Source organism: Tachyglossus aculeatus, chromosome 8, assembly GCF_015852505.1.
Source record: "Tachyglossus aculeatus isolate mTacAcu1 chromosome 8, mTacAcu1.pri, whole genome shotgun sequence".
NCBI lineage: Eukaryota > Metazoa > Chordata > Mammalia > Monotremata > Tachyglossidae > Tachyglossus > Tachyglossus aculeatus.
Genome location: NC_052073.1, coordinates 187,005 through 201,749, shown reverse-complemented (window position 1 = coordinate 201,749; position 14,745 = coordinate 187,005). Strand labels below are relative to the sequence as shown.

The window sequence follows — 14,745 nt, the reverse complement described above, 5'->3', positions numbered from 1 at the left end:
TCGAAGATATTTTCCAAGTGCCTACGGTGTGCCTATCCCAGGCTGAGATGCTTGGGATAAATGAAGAAAATGGAATTAAAGATAGTGCTGGCCTCAGGGAGGGTGCAGCAAACATAGGAATGATGTGTTGTCAAAGAGAACATATCAACATGGAATTGGGGCTGCTCTGCCAGACCGTTTGGAGGGGCTCAGTGTTCTCAGGGACTTGGAAGGGGAACACAGAGAGGCTTTGGCAAAATGACATTTGTGACATTATCAGGTCTCACTTCGTGCCTGGCGTAAAGCAAGTAATGTCACATGGGCTTCCGTGTCCAATCAATCAGTGGTATTTATTGAGCGCTTACTGAGTGCAGAAACCTGTCCTAAGCACTTGGGAGAGCACAGTAGAACAGACTTGGTAGACGTGTTCCCTGCCCATAATGACCTTACAATATAGAGGGGGAGACAGACATTAATCAATCAATCAATCATATTTATTGAGCGCTTACTGTGTGCAGAGCACTGTACTAAGCGCTTGGGAAGTACAAGTTGGCAACATATAGAGACAGTCCCTACCCAACAGTGGGCTCACAGTCTAAAAATTAATATTAATAAATGATATAATATAAATATAATAATAATAATATAAATAATACTAATAAACATTAATATTGATAAATGCAATTTAGCTATGCACATAAGTGCTGTGGGGTTGAGGGAGGGTTGAATAAAAGGTGCAAATCCAAGTGCAAAGGTGATGCAGAAGGGAGTGGGAGAAGAGGAAATGAGGGTCTAGTCAGGGAAGGCCCTTTAAAGGAGATGTTCCTTAGTGGATATAGCACAGGCCTGGGAGTCAGAAGAACCTGGGTTCTAATCCCAGGTCCATCGTATGTTTGCTATGTGATCTTGGGCAAGTTACTTTACTTCTCTCTGCCTCAGTTACCTCATCTGTAAAATGGGGATTAAGAGTGTGAGCCCTGTGTGGAACAGGGACTGTGTCCAACCTGATTAACTTGCATCTACTCCAGTGCTTAAAATAGTGCTTGCCACATAGTAAGCTCTTAACAAATACTATAATAATAATAATAATAATAATTACTATTGTTGTTAGGGCACTCCAGGCCAGAGGCAGGACTTGGGTGAGAGGTTGGCAGTGAGGTAGGTGAATTCGAGGTATAGGGAGTAGGTTGGTGTCTAGTTTTTTGAGTCCTGTCAGCATGCCACCCTATCTTTAATTGAACACTTTATTTTCATCATAAGAATAATAAATATTATTGGGGCATCGATTAAGTGTCATGTGCCAAGGGGTGGTGGAGATACAAGGTAATAAAGTCAGAAACAGTCCCTGCCCCACAACCTAGGAGGGAGGGAGAGTAGGTACAGGTTGGGAGACTAGGGGAAGAGCTCTTAAAACCAATACCCTGACTACCCTGCTATATTAATTTTATATTAAGTTTCTCCCAGTCAAAGAATCAAAAGTATTTCTTGAGCATTTACTGGGTGAAGCATACCATACTGGGTGAGTGGGAGAGTCTGAGAGAGTTAGTAGACCTGATTTCTTCCCTCAAGGAGCTTACAGTCTAGTGCTCAAAGCATTTTCTCTGCTCTAGGAGCCAGTTGCCTATTTGGTGTTGTTCATAGGATGTTTGGTGCAGTTCCTGCCAGGGGCTCAGCCAGCAGTACCTTAAAGAAAGCATCCTTCTTCTCTGGGGGAATGCTGAGGAAGAGGGACACGTAACTTTCCGCGATTCGGTCAAACAGGGAATACTGATCTTCCTTATTTGGCTTAAAGACAAAAACAATTCAGAGCAAATAAGTTATGTAGGTAACAGAATTCCAAGAGGCCTTCCCTGACATGGCCCATATTTCCCCTATTCCCTCTCCCTATGCATTTGGATCTGAATGCTTTAAGTACTTGATATTCACCCCACCTTCAGTCCTCCAGCACTTACATTCAAATCCATAATTGACTGTAATGTCTGTAACCCTCCCTAGATTGTAAGCTACTTATGGGCAGGGAACATGTTTGCCAACTCTGTCATATTGCACTCTCCCAAGCTCATAGTACAGGGCTCTGTGCATGGGAAGAGCCCAGTAAAAATCATTCATCTACTAATAACTGGTGGTTGAGCGGGGTGGAAGGCATTTATTCTGTAGTATGTATGAGGAATTTTAGCCCTAGGTTATCAGTAATTCTTCTTTGTCATTGATCTGCATCCTATTTCGCATTCAAGTAAACAGAGAGGGGGCAAATCCATATTTTCATAGCAACAAACTGGGGACAGTATTTTGGGGTGTCAGTACTGCAGACCGAGGTGAACATATACCTACTGAAAAGCTGTGCTTCAAGATGATGGACTAAATGATGCCTGGAGACTCTTCACAGCTCTTCAGTGTGAGCGAGGGCCTGCTTCCTGAGGGTATCCCCCCTGGGTCCCAGAACCCACTATGGTAAATGGGATCACAGGTGGACCTCAGCTCCAGGACTATGAGGCTCAGTGGGCCTGCACCAACCCAAGGATTGAGACGGAGTCTAACGGGAGCCAGCCCCGCTCGAACTCCCTGAGAATCTCTCTTCCACCCTGCCCCTCTGACAGTGAAGGAAACCCTTCACCCTAGCCAGCCCTTAATTCCATCCCCACTACACTTAGAGCCATGAAGGATGGTAAAGGGCCTGCATCTGGCATCTATGTGCCAAACCTTATCTGGAGAGATGAGGTTTCATTATGGGCTTCCCCTGGATATCACCCCCCCAGACATGGCTTCCCATCTTGAACCTCCCCTCTTCTGGCTTAGTAGTGTCTGAAGGTCGCCTCCCTCAATTTTAACCTCCAAACTACCCACCCATTCCACATGGCCTGGGTTAGCACACCCCTTTTAGATTTCCTCCCAACCCTTGCCCCTCTCACAGGATTCCCAAATCCATATCTTCAACACCACTCTCCCCTCCCAATTCAATCCGCCCTCTTCCTCCATGGCTCTTGCCCCACCAAGCCCTGACTCTGGATCGATCACTCACTCCCACAGTCCCCTCACTCCGCTCCTGTTCTCAAGCCACTGAGGGCAGGGGAGGGGAATCTGGATTGACTTGCCATTTCCACCTCACCCTCACCTCAGCCTTTTTCCTTTGCTCAGCAGCATTTCTTCTTCTCCCTCAGACTCCCATGCCAACAGCCCCACCAAGTCTTCTAAACCTTTACCCAGCTCCCAAATCTTCAGCTGACCCCCCATACACACCTACCCCCCATCTCCCCTTCCTAAACTCTGACGACCTGGCCACCTACATTGCTGGTAAAACAGACACCATCAGGCACTAGGTTCCCAAAGTCCCACCACCACCTACCTCCTCACCATTCATAATAATAATTCCAATAATAACTGTCATATTTGTTAAGTGCTTACTATGTACTGTAATGGGCACAGGGGAGGATAGAAGATAAACAAGGTGGACACAGTCTGTGTCCCATATGGACTCACAGTCTATCACTGCTGCCTTGCAAGAGGAGATAACCCACCTGCTCTCAAAACTGACCCTCTCTACCTAAGCCTAGGTGATAGTCTTGCTCCCCAACTCCTCCCCTCTCTCACCAATAACTTGTGCATGGGCTGGTATGGAATAGGAGAGAGGACTTCCATCATCATTGGGTTATCGCTGAACAGCCAAGTGGTGTTGATATCTGTGATACACCTGGATGGTGCTACCCTGGCAGCAGGGTAAAGTCAACCCACTATCAGTCGGGGACAGGTAGAGTGTGCACTAGCATTTTCACAAGGAGCCACTTCTAATTCCCTAATTTCACTTCAGACATCTCAACTTGAACACAGGTGAGCCAAAAACAAAAATACCCTCAAACTCTACCTTAAAATTTTGAAGAAAACACCACCAAAAGCAATCTTGGAAAATTGCAATAGATGCCTCTGTGAGACACAGAGCTTTCCACATTTTAAAACTTCTCGCCTTTAGGGAAAAGAAAACAAACATATCATTTCAAATGCATCTAAAAGACTTACAAGTTCACATCTCGGTGCCATATACACACCCATTTTGCATGATGAAGTCTCCAATCAGAATGAATGAACTCTGGACCTGAGACTTCAGGATCAGCTGATTTGGAGAGGGGGCAGGTGTTCCTGGCAGGTGGGAGCTGTCCTTACACTTGTACTTGTGACCATGCCTTTATTTTTAATGGTATTTGTTAAGCACCTACTACTTTTCAGGACCTGTACTAAGCTCTGGGATAGATACAAGATAATCAGGTTAGATACAGTCCCTTCCCACAATTGGATTCATGTGGTTCTCTGAGTCCTGCATCTGTGGCTTCGATTTGATGGATTGCAGTCTGCATGGGCAGACTGCACCGTGGACTGAGATTGTTGCTCAACTTAATAGCCAGGAAAAGTGCAGCACTGTTCCTGGGAAGAGGAAATGCTCACAATCTTAATCCCCATTTTAAAAATGAGGTAACTGAGGCATGTAGAAGTGAAGTGACTTGCCCAAGGTCATTCAGCAGACAAGAAGAGAAGACAGGATTAGGACCCATGTCTTCTGACTCCGTGTTGTTTCTACTAGCCCATGCTGTGTGTCTGACTGGATCTGTACCCTTTGTTCACCCCACTCCCAACCCCAGAGCACTTAGGTACATATCTGCAATTCATTGTAATGTCTGTTTCCCTCTATAGACTGTAAAATCCTTATTGTCAGGGAACCTGCTTACCAACTCTGTTATACTGTACTTTCCCAAGTGCTCAGTACACAGTGTTCAGCACAAAGTAAGCACTCAACAAACACAATTGATTGATTGATGGAGCAGGGTGCCAGAGATGAGAGCAAGGGACAGGGAGAAGGTTTGCCTACATGCATTTTGTTTATAGTCAATTTTTTTTACCAAGGTTGACTTCCATACTTTACTAGGACAAGTTTAATTTTTACCTTCAATGTATGTTTATTTTCATTAAATATTCTCTCATTAGTAAATGAACTGAAGAAATGATAACATACTTCAAAGTTCTGGAACTTCAAAATGAAGCTGTATAGCTGGGCAGCTTCCAAATGTCTTGGTAGATCTGTAAGCACGGTGGCTTTGAAACCGGGGAATGTGCAGCCCTGGAGAGAAGAAAGCATAACAGAGGAGCTGCAGCAGTCTTCATCGGGCTCAGTTTGTCCATACACTTCAGCTAAAAATGTCCCCCCCCAGCTTCCTCGCAATCACATCACCAATTCTGGGTGCTTTTTCCAAATGAAAATGAAAAACTCTGCCCCTTTAACAGAAGCACCAAGGGAAGAAGAAATGCAGCAATCATCCAGATACTATGTACTCAGAGAAGACACACAAACAGGATGATTCAGGCAAAAAAGGCCATTTTGGGTCCTGAATGGTCCAGATTGGCTTTGTATATACATCGGGAAAGAGCATGGGCCTGGGAGTCAGAGGACATGGGTTCTAATCCCTACTCCACCACATGTCTGCTGTGTGACCTTGGGCAAGTCAATAAACTTCTCTGGGTCTCAGTTCCCTCATCTGTGAAATGAGAATTAAGACTGTGAGCCCTAGGTGGGACAGGGACTGTGTCCCACTTGATTATCTTGTATCTATCCCAGGGCTTAGAACAGCGCTTGGCACACAATAGATGCTTAACAAATACTACAATTATTATTGTTATTATTATTTTTATCTACATAATAATAATAATAATAATAATAATAATGCCATTTGTTAAGTGCTTACTATGTGCAAAGCACTGTTCTATGCGCTGGGGGGGATACAAGGTGATCAAGTTGTCCCACGTGGGGCTCACAGTCTTAATCCCCATTTTACAGATGAGGTAACTGAGGCTCAGAGAAGTTAAGTGACTTGCCCAAGGTCACACAGCAGACATGTGGTGGAGCCAGGATTTGAACCCATGACCTCTGACTCCAAACATAACTGGATGATTGCCACATCACATCTTCACTTTGGGCAGACGTGTTCCCAACCATTTCCTCTTCCCAGGAACAGTGCCGGACTTTTCCTGGCTAATAAGGTGAGCAGCAGTCTCAGTTCACGGTGCAATCTGCCCACGTGACTAAAATCCATCAGACTGGAGTCACAGACAAGGGACTCAGAGAACCACATGTATCTGAGCTTCCGAGCAATGGTCCTGGAGCAGGATTTCTGGAGGATTTCAGCCAAATGAAGGATTCAAAGCCCAGCCAGAGCACTTTGGCTCAAATGCTTTGACGAGTATTTCTGCAGGTAGCTAGACTGCTGGGAGCCATCGGCCCCTGTCAGCTTTTCTTCCCAGGCCATAGGGCACTTCCTAACTAAGAGTGAGCTGGGTATGGGCAGCACCTTATGTGGGGCTCCACTGGGTGGGCCCAAAGTTGGCACTCAGCCAACATCTCTCCAGTGAAATACAGTGCAGTGAAGCACTCTTTAATTGCCCTGCTTGCAAATGGACAAAAATCGCTTGTGGCCCTCCCCAGTGGAAAGGCTCCCCCAGACTCCCCGGCTCCCTGCTGGCCGACAGAGCACCGAGGGAGGATGACTACCAGATCCCACCCAGTCCTGGGAGCTACGCAGAAGGCTACGCAAATTTATTGCAGAAGTTATTTTGATTTAAAGGACACAATAGGGTGTGATTATTAAAGCGCCCAAATGATCTCCGTGGAAAAGAATAGCATAGGAGAGATAAAAAACAGGATAGAAAAAATCAACGTAGAAACTCTCAAATTGAAAGTTTGGAGGGCTTCCCATGTCGTTAGGCTAACCTGTGTACTTGAATTATTGAGCGTTTTGATTGTATAGGATATGTTTTTTGAAAATATGCTTTTAAAATACCTCAATATTATTTTTTCTTGATTTCACGTCACCAAGAACCTGTTCGACATTAAAACAAGAGGCATTCATCACGTTAACTTTGTGTTACATAGCTTTATTTCTCTTATGACTATCAATGATTATTCATTTGAATGACTTTAAGAACACCAGGCCCCACTCTCTGCACATCCAGATCTGGTCCTGAGGGTAATTAGGCATTTAAAGAAGGCAGCCGGGGTAGCTTTAACCCTTTCAGGTCATCAGACTCTTTTAGACTGTGAGCCCACTGTCGGGTAGGGACTGTCTCTATTTGTTACCAATTTGTACTTCCCAAGCGCTTAGTACAGTGCTCTGCACATAGTAAGCGCTCAATAAATAAGATTGATGATGATGATCAGGGCACCAGGTAGCACATTCTGCTGACTGTACTGTCCTAGTGTATTTCTGGACATATCTTCCCTAGTCCATTAGTGAAGCCCTAACTCATACACATGAGCAGGTCTGGGCAGCTGCCTTCCAACCTGCTGTGCCTGCCTACATGGCTAACCTGTTGTGCCCATTTGATTGAAAGCTCCTTGAGGGCAGGAACTATTTCTTTCACTTTCATTATGCTCTCCCAAATGCCCACTGCATAGTACAGGGCTCTGCCCACAAAAGGTTCTCAATCATCGTCATCCTGATCAATAAGAGTAACTGTCGTATTGGCAAGGCACTTACTATGTCTCCTATGTACTCAGTAAATGCTTCTGAATAGATGAAAGAATGCATGCATGAATGCATGCATGACCGAATGAGCAAATGAGTGAATGCAGCAGGCCGCAGGGGTAAAGTGCCCAATTGACTCTTGGAGTTCTCCCTGAAGATACCCTGAAAAGTGGCTTGAAACCTTTAAATGTCATACCTTAAACTTCTTCTTTTTACTCCTGAGTATCATTTCTTTCCATTTCTCAATCTTTGAGACGGTCTCTTGCAAAAGAAAGGTTAAGATTCAGTCGTGGGAGAGCACTGCCAACCATTTCACTTATTTTATAACTGTAAGATCATCCTAGCTCTGCTTTTGAAACGTCTTCCAATAATGGCTTCCCAGATGGGATGCTTCCTACACCTAGACTTGCATAATTCTTTCCCTCCTGCCACTAAAAGCAGCTCCTGCCACCCCATTTCCTCCTCCAGGAAATCTTCCCTAACTAATTGACTTGAGCAGTGGATTTGAAGTCCATAAAATGAATGTTAGAATACACGCTTAGAGGAGAAAAGCCAGGTGATGGCTAGAGCTCTATTTGGATAACAGTGAGGACTTTCATAATAATAATAATAATAATACTGGTATTTATTAAGCGCTTACTATGTGCAAAGCACTGTTCTAAGTGCTGGGGAGGTTACAAGGTGATCAGGTAGTCCCATGGGGGGCTCACAATCTTCATCCCCATTTTACAGATGAGGTAACTGAGGTCCAGAGAAGTTAAGTGACTTGCCCAAAGTCACACAGCTGACAAGTGGCAGAGCCGGGATTTGAACCCATGACCTCTGACTCCAAAGCCCGGGCTCTTCCCACTGACCCACACTGCTTTTCATGACTCTACTGTCCCACCTTGAGCTTAGTGGTGCTTTTCAACTCGCTCTCTTGACTCTTCTACCTCTGTCCTCTCTTCAGTTGGAAACTCCTTTCTTCCCTGAATCCGACAGACTCCATCTCTCCCCATAGTCAGAGTCCTCCTGAAATCTCATCACCTCCAACAAGTTTTCCCTGATTAATTCCCAGGATCCTTTAGTGTATCAATCTACCAGCCATCTCTATTACTGGTGGACTTATTCATACCCATTCTCAGGACTATGTATATATGATTATTCAACTGTACATTCAAGTTATTTATTTTGATGGCTGTATTTGTACATGCCCTTAGGCCTTTCTCCCTTGTTCGAGGGTAAGATACTTAGGGGCAAGGAATTTGTCACTTCTTTGTTTTGAACTTCCCAACTGCTCACTTCAGTGTACTACACCCAGTAGGCATTCAATAAATATTAGCATCTCATTTTTCCGAAAAGTCTGGCTTTTCCCCCCCAAAACAACCTCAAGTTATGATTAACATATCTATACAGATGAATTCCCAATCTCTCTTTCCCATCTACTTGTCTTCCGTGCTCTAATCCTGCCCTTTTCCTGCCTCTCAGATATCTCACCCATGACAAATGAACAGAAACTCCTAACCCTCTCATTTCCCCACTACATTGATCCATTACCAAATTCTCACGGTGGAAGACCCCTACAGTTGCATTTGCATAGGACTCCTAGGCGAGTATTTTGAACACTGCCTGGATGGTCACCCAATTGTGCTGGTTTATTCCTCCAAAATGCCCTGGAGGCTGATTCTTTCCCCTTCAGGTCCATCTGTTGCCACAGTCACTTTCCTGTTCTGGGCTCAGGGCACATCATGCCTGAGTTTCCTTCCAGCCAGCTTCCCTTCCGTAGCTTTATGGATCTATACTGACTTAGGACACTACCCACCTCCTCACCTTTCCATACTCCAACTGAGGTTTCTGTGGAGTGGGGAGACATATGCAGAATAATGTTTAAGAAAAATGATCAGGGCAGCAGAGTCAAGTATGGACTGAAAGGGGAAAGGCTGGAGGCAGGGAGGTCAGTAAGGAGGGCAATGCAGTGGTTAAGCCGGGTGATGACCAATGCCTAGATCTGTTTGATGGCCTCAGAGAAGCACTCCTTGTCACCAACAGAGTGGGTCACCATTGGGTCAGATGCACAGATTGGCAGAAGCCTGCAGTGATAGCGTGGGAAGCAGCATGGCTTAGTGGGAAAAATACGGACCCTGGAGTCAGAGGATCAGGGTATTAATCCAGACTCCTCCACTGATGTGAGACCTAGGACAAGTTGCTTAACTGGTCCAGCCTGTAAGCCATCTTGGTTGTTATCTGTCGTTACTGTTTTATTTACTAGGGATAACGACTAAAGCACTGTGCCAAGTCCTGGAGTGAATGCATGAAAATCAATTTAAACCCAACTGCCCTTCCCTATATCTTTTGCTGGCGCGTTATGTCTTGCATAAGATACAGTGATCAGAACTGACTGACTAAAATTCCAGTGGTGAAAATACTGAAGCTTTCAGTACTACTGAAGCTGATAGCAGAATCAGGTTTTTTGTTTCTTTCTCAAAACCTTTTCTGATGCTGCCCAGGATTTTGTTGACCTGTTTAGAAAACCTGGAGAGTTGATCACCAAGGCCATTCTGTACTAGAAGGGACCAAAGAAGGAAATGAAAGCACTTCATCAATGGTATTTACATTGCAGGCACTGCACTGCATTGCAGTGTGCAGGACACTGTACTAAGCTTTTGGGAGAGTACCACAGAGTTGGTAGACACGTTCCCAGACCACAACAAGCTTACAATCTACCTTAAGCTAATGGCGTGGGGAAAAACTGTCCATTTGTTGGCAAATAGAAAGACGCACCTCGGGTGGAAGCCCTGTTTTCGCAGTCCAGAACAGAGTGGGCGTGCTCTTCTAGGAATGATACACATTCAGTTAGCCTTGTCTCCATGTCCATGAGGACTTGGTACTTCAGAGACACATGTGTCCAGAGAGAAGTGGAGATGGATTCCAGAGAATAATCATCTTTTAATCGGTTCACAATGGTGGTGATGCTATGAAGATCATACTCTAAAAAGGGGCACTTTGGCCAATCATCCTGCAAAATTCAAGCAAATGGATTTTTTTCTACCTATTACTAATAATTTTACTTAATATCCTTTGAAGCCTGAACAAGCACATATTTTAGAACATCCGTGTCTGGCATCCTGCCTTCTATGAAGGGGACAGTCTAGCTAAGTGGTTCTTAGTGAAAGACAGGCTGGGGGGAAATAACTGAAGCCAGGAGCTGAGGGGAGTTTGGAGGGTATTTTCCATTCAAGGAGAATTTGCAGTCCCAAGCCTCATCTCTATGAGAAAGGGAACCAGGCACATGATGCTCATCTTTAAACCATGTTAGACTTGTGCCCACCTGTGTACACGAGCTGGGTCTTGCTGAATAATAATGATAACAAAAATTATACTGATAATAATAATACTATGTGTCAAGCACTGTTCTAAGTCCTGGGGTGTAGAATAGAAGTTAATCAGGTTGGACATAGTCCCTGTCTTTCATGGGGCTCCCAGTCTAAGTAGGAGGGAGAACAGGTATTGACTCCTCATTTTCCAGATGGGGAAATTGAGGCCCAGAGAAATTCAGTGACTTGCCCAACTTAACTGGTATTTATTGGTTCAGAAACAAGCTTCAGGCCAGCCACTTCTGCCCCTGGCATAGGCTCTCAGACACTTTTCTCCAGCAGCACTACTTCTGCATAGTCTCTGCTCCATTTCCCAGCCCATCCCCATGTCTCCTGACTTCTTGGTTTTCCCTCTCTGGGCTCTTCCAGAGAAAGGGCCTTGGGGTCCATAGTGGCAGGAGTTTTAAGAAGTGCAATCAATCTATCAGTCAATCATATTTACCAAATGCTTACTGTGTGCAGAGCACTACATTAAGCGCTTGGGAGAGTACAATATAACAGAGATGGCAGTTAGGAGTGAATGAGTTCTCCAAGGGAGTGAGTGTACATGGGAAATAGAAGGCAATCCAGAACTGAGACTTGAAGGACTCCCACATTTGGAGGGTGGGAGGCAGAGGAGGAGACCACGAAAGAGACTGAGAATGAGCAGTCAGAGAGAAAGGAGGAAAACTGGGAGAGGACAGTGTCAGTGAAGGCAAGGTTGGATAGTATTTCCAGGATAAGGGGGCAGTTGACAGTGACAAAGGCAGCTGAGAGGCCAAGGTGGGTTAGGACGAAGTAGAGTCCATTAGATTTGACAAGAAGGAGATCATTAGTGACCTTAGAGGGGCGGTTTTGGTGGAGTGAAGGGGAGGAAGGCAGATTGCAGGGTGTCGAGGAGAGAATTGGAGTTGAGGAAGTGGAGGCAGCAGGGGTAGACAACTTGCTCAAAGTCTGCAGAGGAATGGTAGGAGGCAGATGGGGCAATAACTGGAGGGAGCTGTGGGATCAAGGAAGATTTTTTTAGGATAGAGGATACATCTGCATTTCTTTAGGCAGTGGGGAAAAGCCATTGGAAAGCGAACAGTTGAACAGGGTAGTCAGGAAGGGAAGACGGAAGGAAGGGGGAAAGTGCTTTGCTAATATGTGAAGTGGTGGCATCAGAGGCACAGGTCGGGGGTAGATTTTGAGAGGAAGAGGGAGCACTCTTCTTGAGATATGGCTGGGAAAGATGGGAGAGATGAAGAAGGGACAGGATGATGGAAGGACTAGAGAGCAGCAGGAGAGATTTTAGAGAGATCACACCGAGTTTCAATTTTATCAAGAAAGTACATGGCCAGGTCATTAGTGGCAAGAGATGGAGCGAAGTGAGGAGACAGGGAGTTTGAGGAGGTAGTTAACTGAAACACCTGGTGAGGTCAGTGGGCATGTAGTCAATAGGGATACTTCGGTCCTCTAATGCTAACTTCTCACTGTTCCTGGAACCCAACTATCTCACTGCCGATCCCTCGCCCATGTCCTGTCTCTGGCCTGGAATGCCCTCCCTCCTCAAATCCAACAATTACCCTCCCCCTGCCCTTCAAAGCCTTACTGAAGGCACATCTCCTCCAAAAGACATTCCCTGATTAAGCCCTCTTTATATCTTCTCCCACTCCCTTCTGCATCACCCTTTCTCCTTTTATTCATCCCCCCTCCCAGGCTCATAGCACTTATGTACATATCTGCAATGTATTTTTTCATAATAACGTCTGTGTCCTCCTCCAGACTTTCAGCTCATTGTGAGCAGGGAATATGTCTCCTTATTGTTACATTATTTGCTCCTGAGCACTTAGTACAGTGTTCTGCACACAGTAAGTGCTCAATAAATACAACTGAATGAATGGCTGGACAGAGACATAATGTTGCAGGAGTAAATTGCAAGTTCAGGAGCTGCTTTTTTTGTAATGGTGTTTGGTGCCAGGCACGTGCCTACTAGGTGCCAGGCACGGTACTAAGCACTGGGGTAGATACCAGCTAATCTGGCTGGACACAGTCCATGTCCCAAATGGTGCTCATAGTCTTCAGAGTGGCCTGCCCAGGCAGTCAATTGATCAGTCGTTTTTATTGAGCGCTTACAGGGCACTATACTAAGGGCTTGGGAGAGTATAACACAATAATATAACAGACACATTCCCTGCCCACAATGAGCTTAAAATCTAGAGGGGGAGACAGACATAAATACAAATAAAGTACAGCTATGTACATAAGCATATATGCACTTAAGGGCTGGGGGGCTGGGAGCAGGGAGGGAGGTGGTGATGGTCATGCATCATGTCAGTCGGTGTCATGCCACTGCCACACAGTCTTCAAAGGATCAGTTGGCTGCTTGTGGCCAGAGTGAATATGAAGAAGGAGCCAAGGAAAGAAATGACCTCATAAAGAGGAAGAGGAGGAAAAGAACAGAAGGTGGACAGAAATGAAAGGGGAGACAATGGAAAGGAAAGAGGGGAAGAAGTAGAAAAATTAGATATGAGGAGAAAAAAAAAACTCACGAGAGTTGAAGGTGGGAAGGGGCTGATGGGAAGAGGTCAGATTACAGGGAAAGAGTGACAGTTTGATTGCAAAAAAACAAAACAAAACAAAAAAGAGAGAGAATGAGAAAGGAAGGAAAAGATACAAGTTAAAAAAAGAGACATCTGGGAACAAACACACAGGAGAAATATGATAATGAGCCAGAAAAAAGAGAGTGACAGAAAAAGACAGGAGAATGTGGAAACAGTAAGAAGAACAGCTGGCTTGGGGTTGGAGAATCAAAAACGGCTTTGCCAGTGGAGATTCAGCCTGAGTGTTCAGTTGGAAAGCACCAATGTCAAGGAAAGAGCTAACCATAAATATTTCATGACAACTCAGAAGAAAAAACAGAAAAGGGAATAGTGCCTGGAGAGTTGGTTGGCTCTTCTCTAAAAAGTAGTAGGCACCTAATTAAAAGCAACAAATATTTCTAAATTAAACATCTTTTTGCATGTATTTATTTCAGGCTTCTGATTTTCCACTTCTCAAACAGACAGTCTTCACCTGGAATTTATGGTGGGAGTAGCCCAAAGCATTACAAAATAATTTTGTCATCCGTTTTTGTTTTGGTTGCAACTGTATTTTTTTTCTATACTCTAGCCGCTCTGGTGTTCAAAATGGCTTGGGTGAGCCCAGCCCAAAACCAAATCCTTCTGAGTAATCGAGAGGTGATGCGGGGTGCAACTGGGGACTAAAACAAGTCCAAAGAGAGAGCCCCTCCTGGCTGCTCCGGGGCCCAGTGGAGGGTCCCAGGCTGGCCGTGGGGTGCAGCCCAAGGCACTTCCCAGACCCTGGGGTCAGCAGTGGCGACCGGGTGGCCCCTCCCTGCCTGCAGCTTGGAGTCCCAGTGGGAGGAGGCTCCTTTCTGCAGCTGGCTTTCCTTCCAGAATCCAGGCTCCAAGAGAGGGAGGAAGAAGGATTCATGTAGACACTAGCCTATCCAATATCCAAACAAACTTCAGAGAAGTTTGTTTATTTTAGGATTGCTGACATTTTGGCACTTGGAGAATGGTTGACCCGTTCTCTGCTAGGCCCAGACAGCCTTGACCTCCGGGGAGAAGTTTCTTCAGTGTTTTGGTCAAGTGAAAGTCATCTCTCCTGAACTTTCCCTTCGGAACTGCAGCCCTGGGGAAAAGCCAGGGAAAAGCCTCAAGCAGCTCTTTTCACTCTACTAAAACGGTGCAGGAAGCGGTCCCTCATCGCTGAGTGCTTGAGGGATGTAAGGATGGCTGGATTGACTGACTGATGGCCAGCAGTGAAGGATAACAGGTGGCCGCCACGGAAGGCTCACTTAGAAGCTTTGCCCAGTTGGGTCTCCACGTGTAGGGCTGGGGAACAGTCATCCCCTCTCTCTCCCCCCTGACCCCCGAGGCTTGGCCTGC

General features: G+C 45.4%; 1 protein-coding gene across 1 annotated transcript in view; it reads right to left on the bottom strand.

The window, feature by feature from the left end:
* Positions 1-14,745, bottom strand: part of FAM227B (family with sequence similarity 227 member B) — a 154,868-nt gene that overhangs the window by 139,923 nt on the left and 200 nt on the right. Inside the window, exons 2-7 of the mRNA XM_038750320.1 lie at positions 10,242-10,476; positions 7,678-7,742; positions 6,798-6,836; positions 4,979-5,083; positions 3,839-3,937; positions 1,663-1,764 (exon numbers count right to left, since the gene is read on the bottom strand). Of these exons, the coding sequence (XP_038606248.1) occupies positions 1,663-1,764; positions 3,839-3,937; positions 4,979-5,083; positions 6,798-6,836; positions 7,678-7,742; positions 10,242-10,476 (645 nt within the window). The remainder of the gene's footprint in view (positions 1-1,662; positions 1,765-3,838; positions 3,938-4,978; positions 5,084-6,797; positions 6,837-7,677; positions 7,743-10,241; positions 10,477-14,745) is intronic.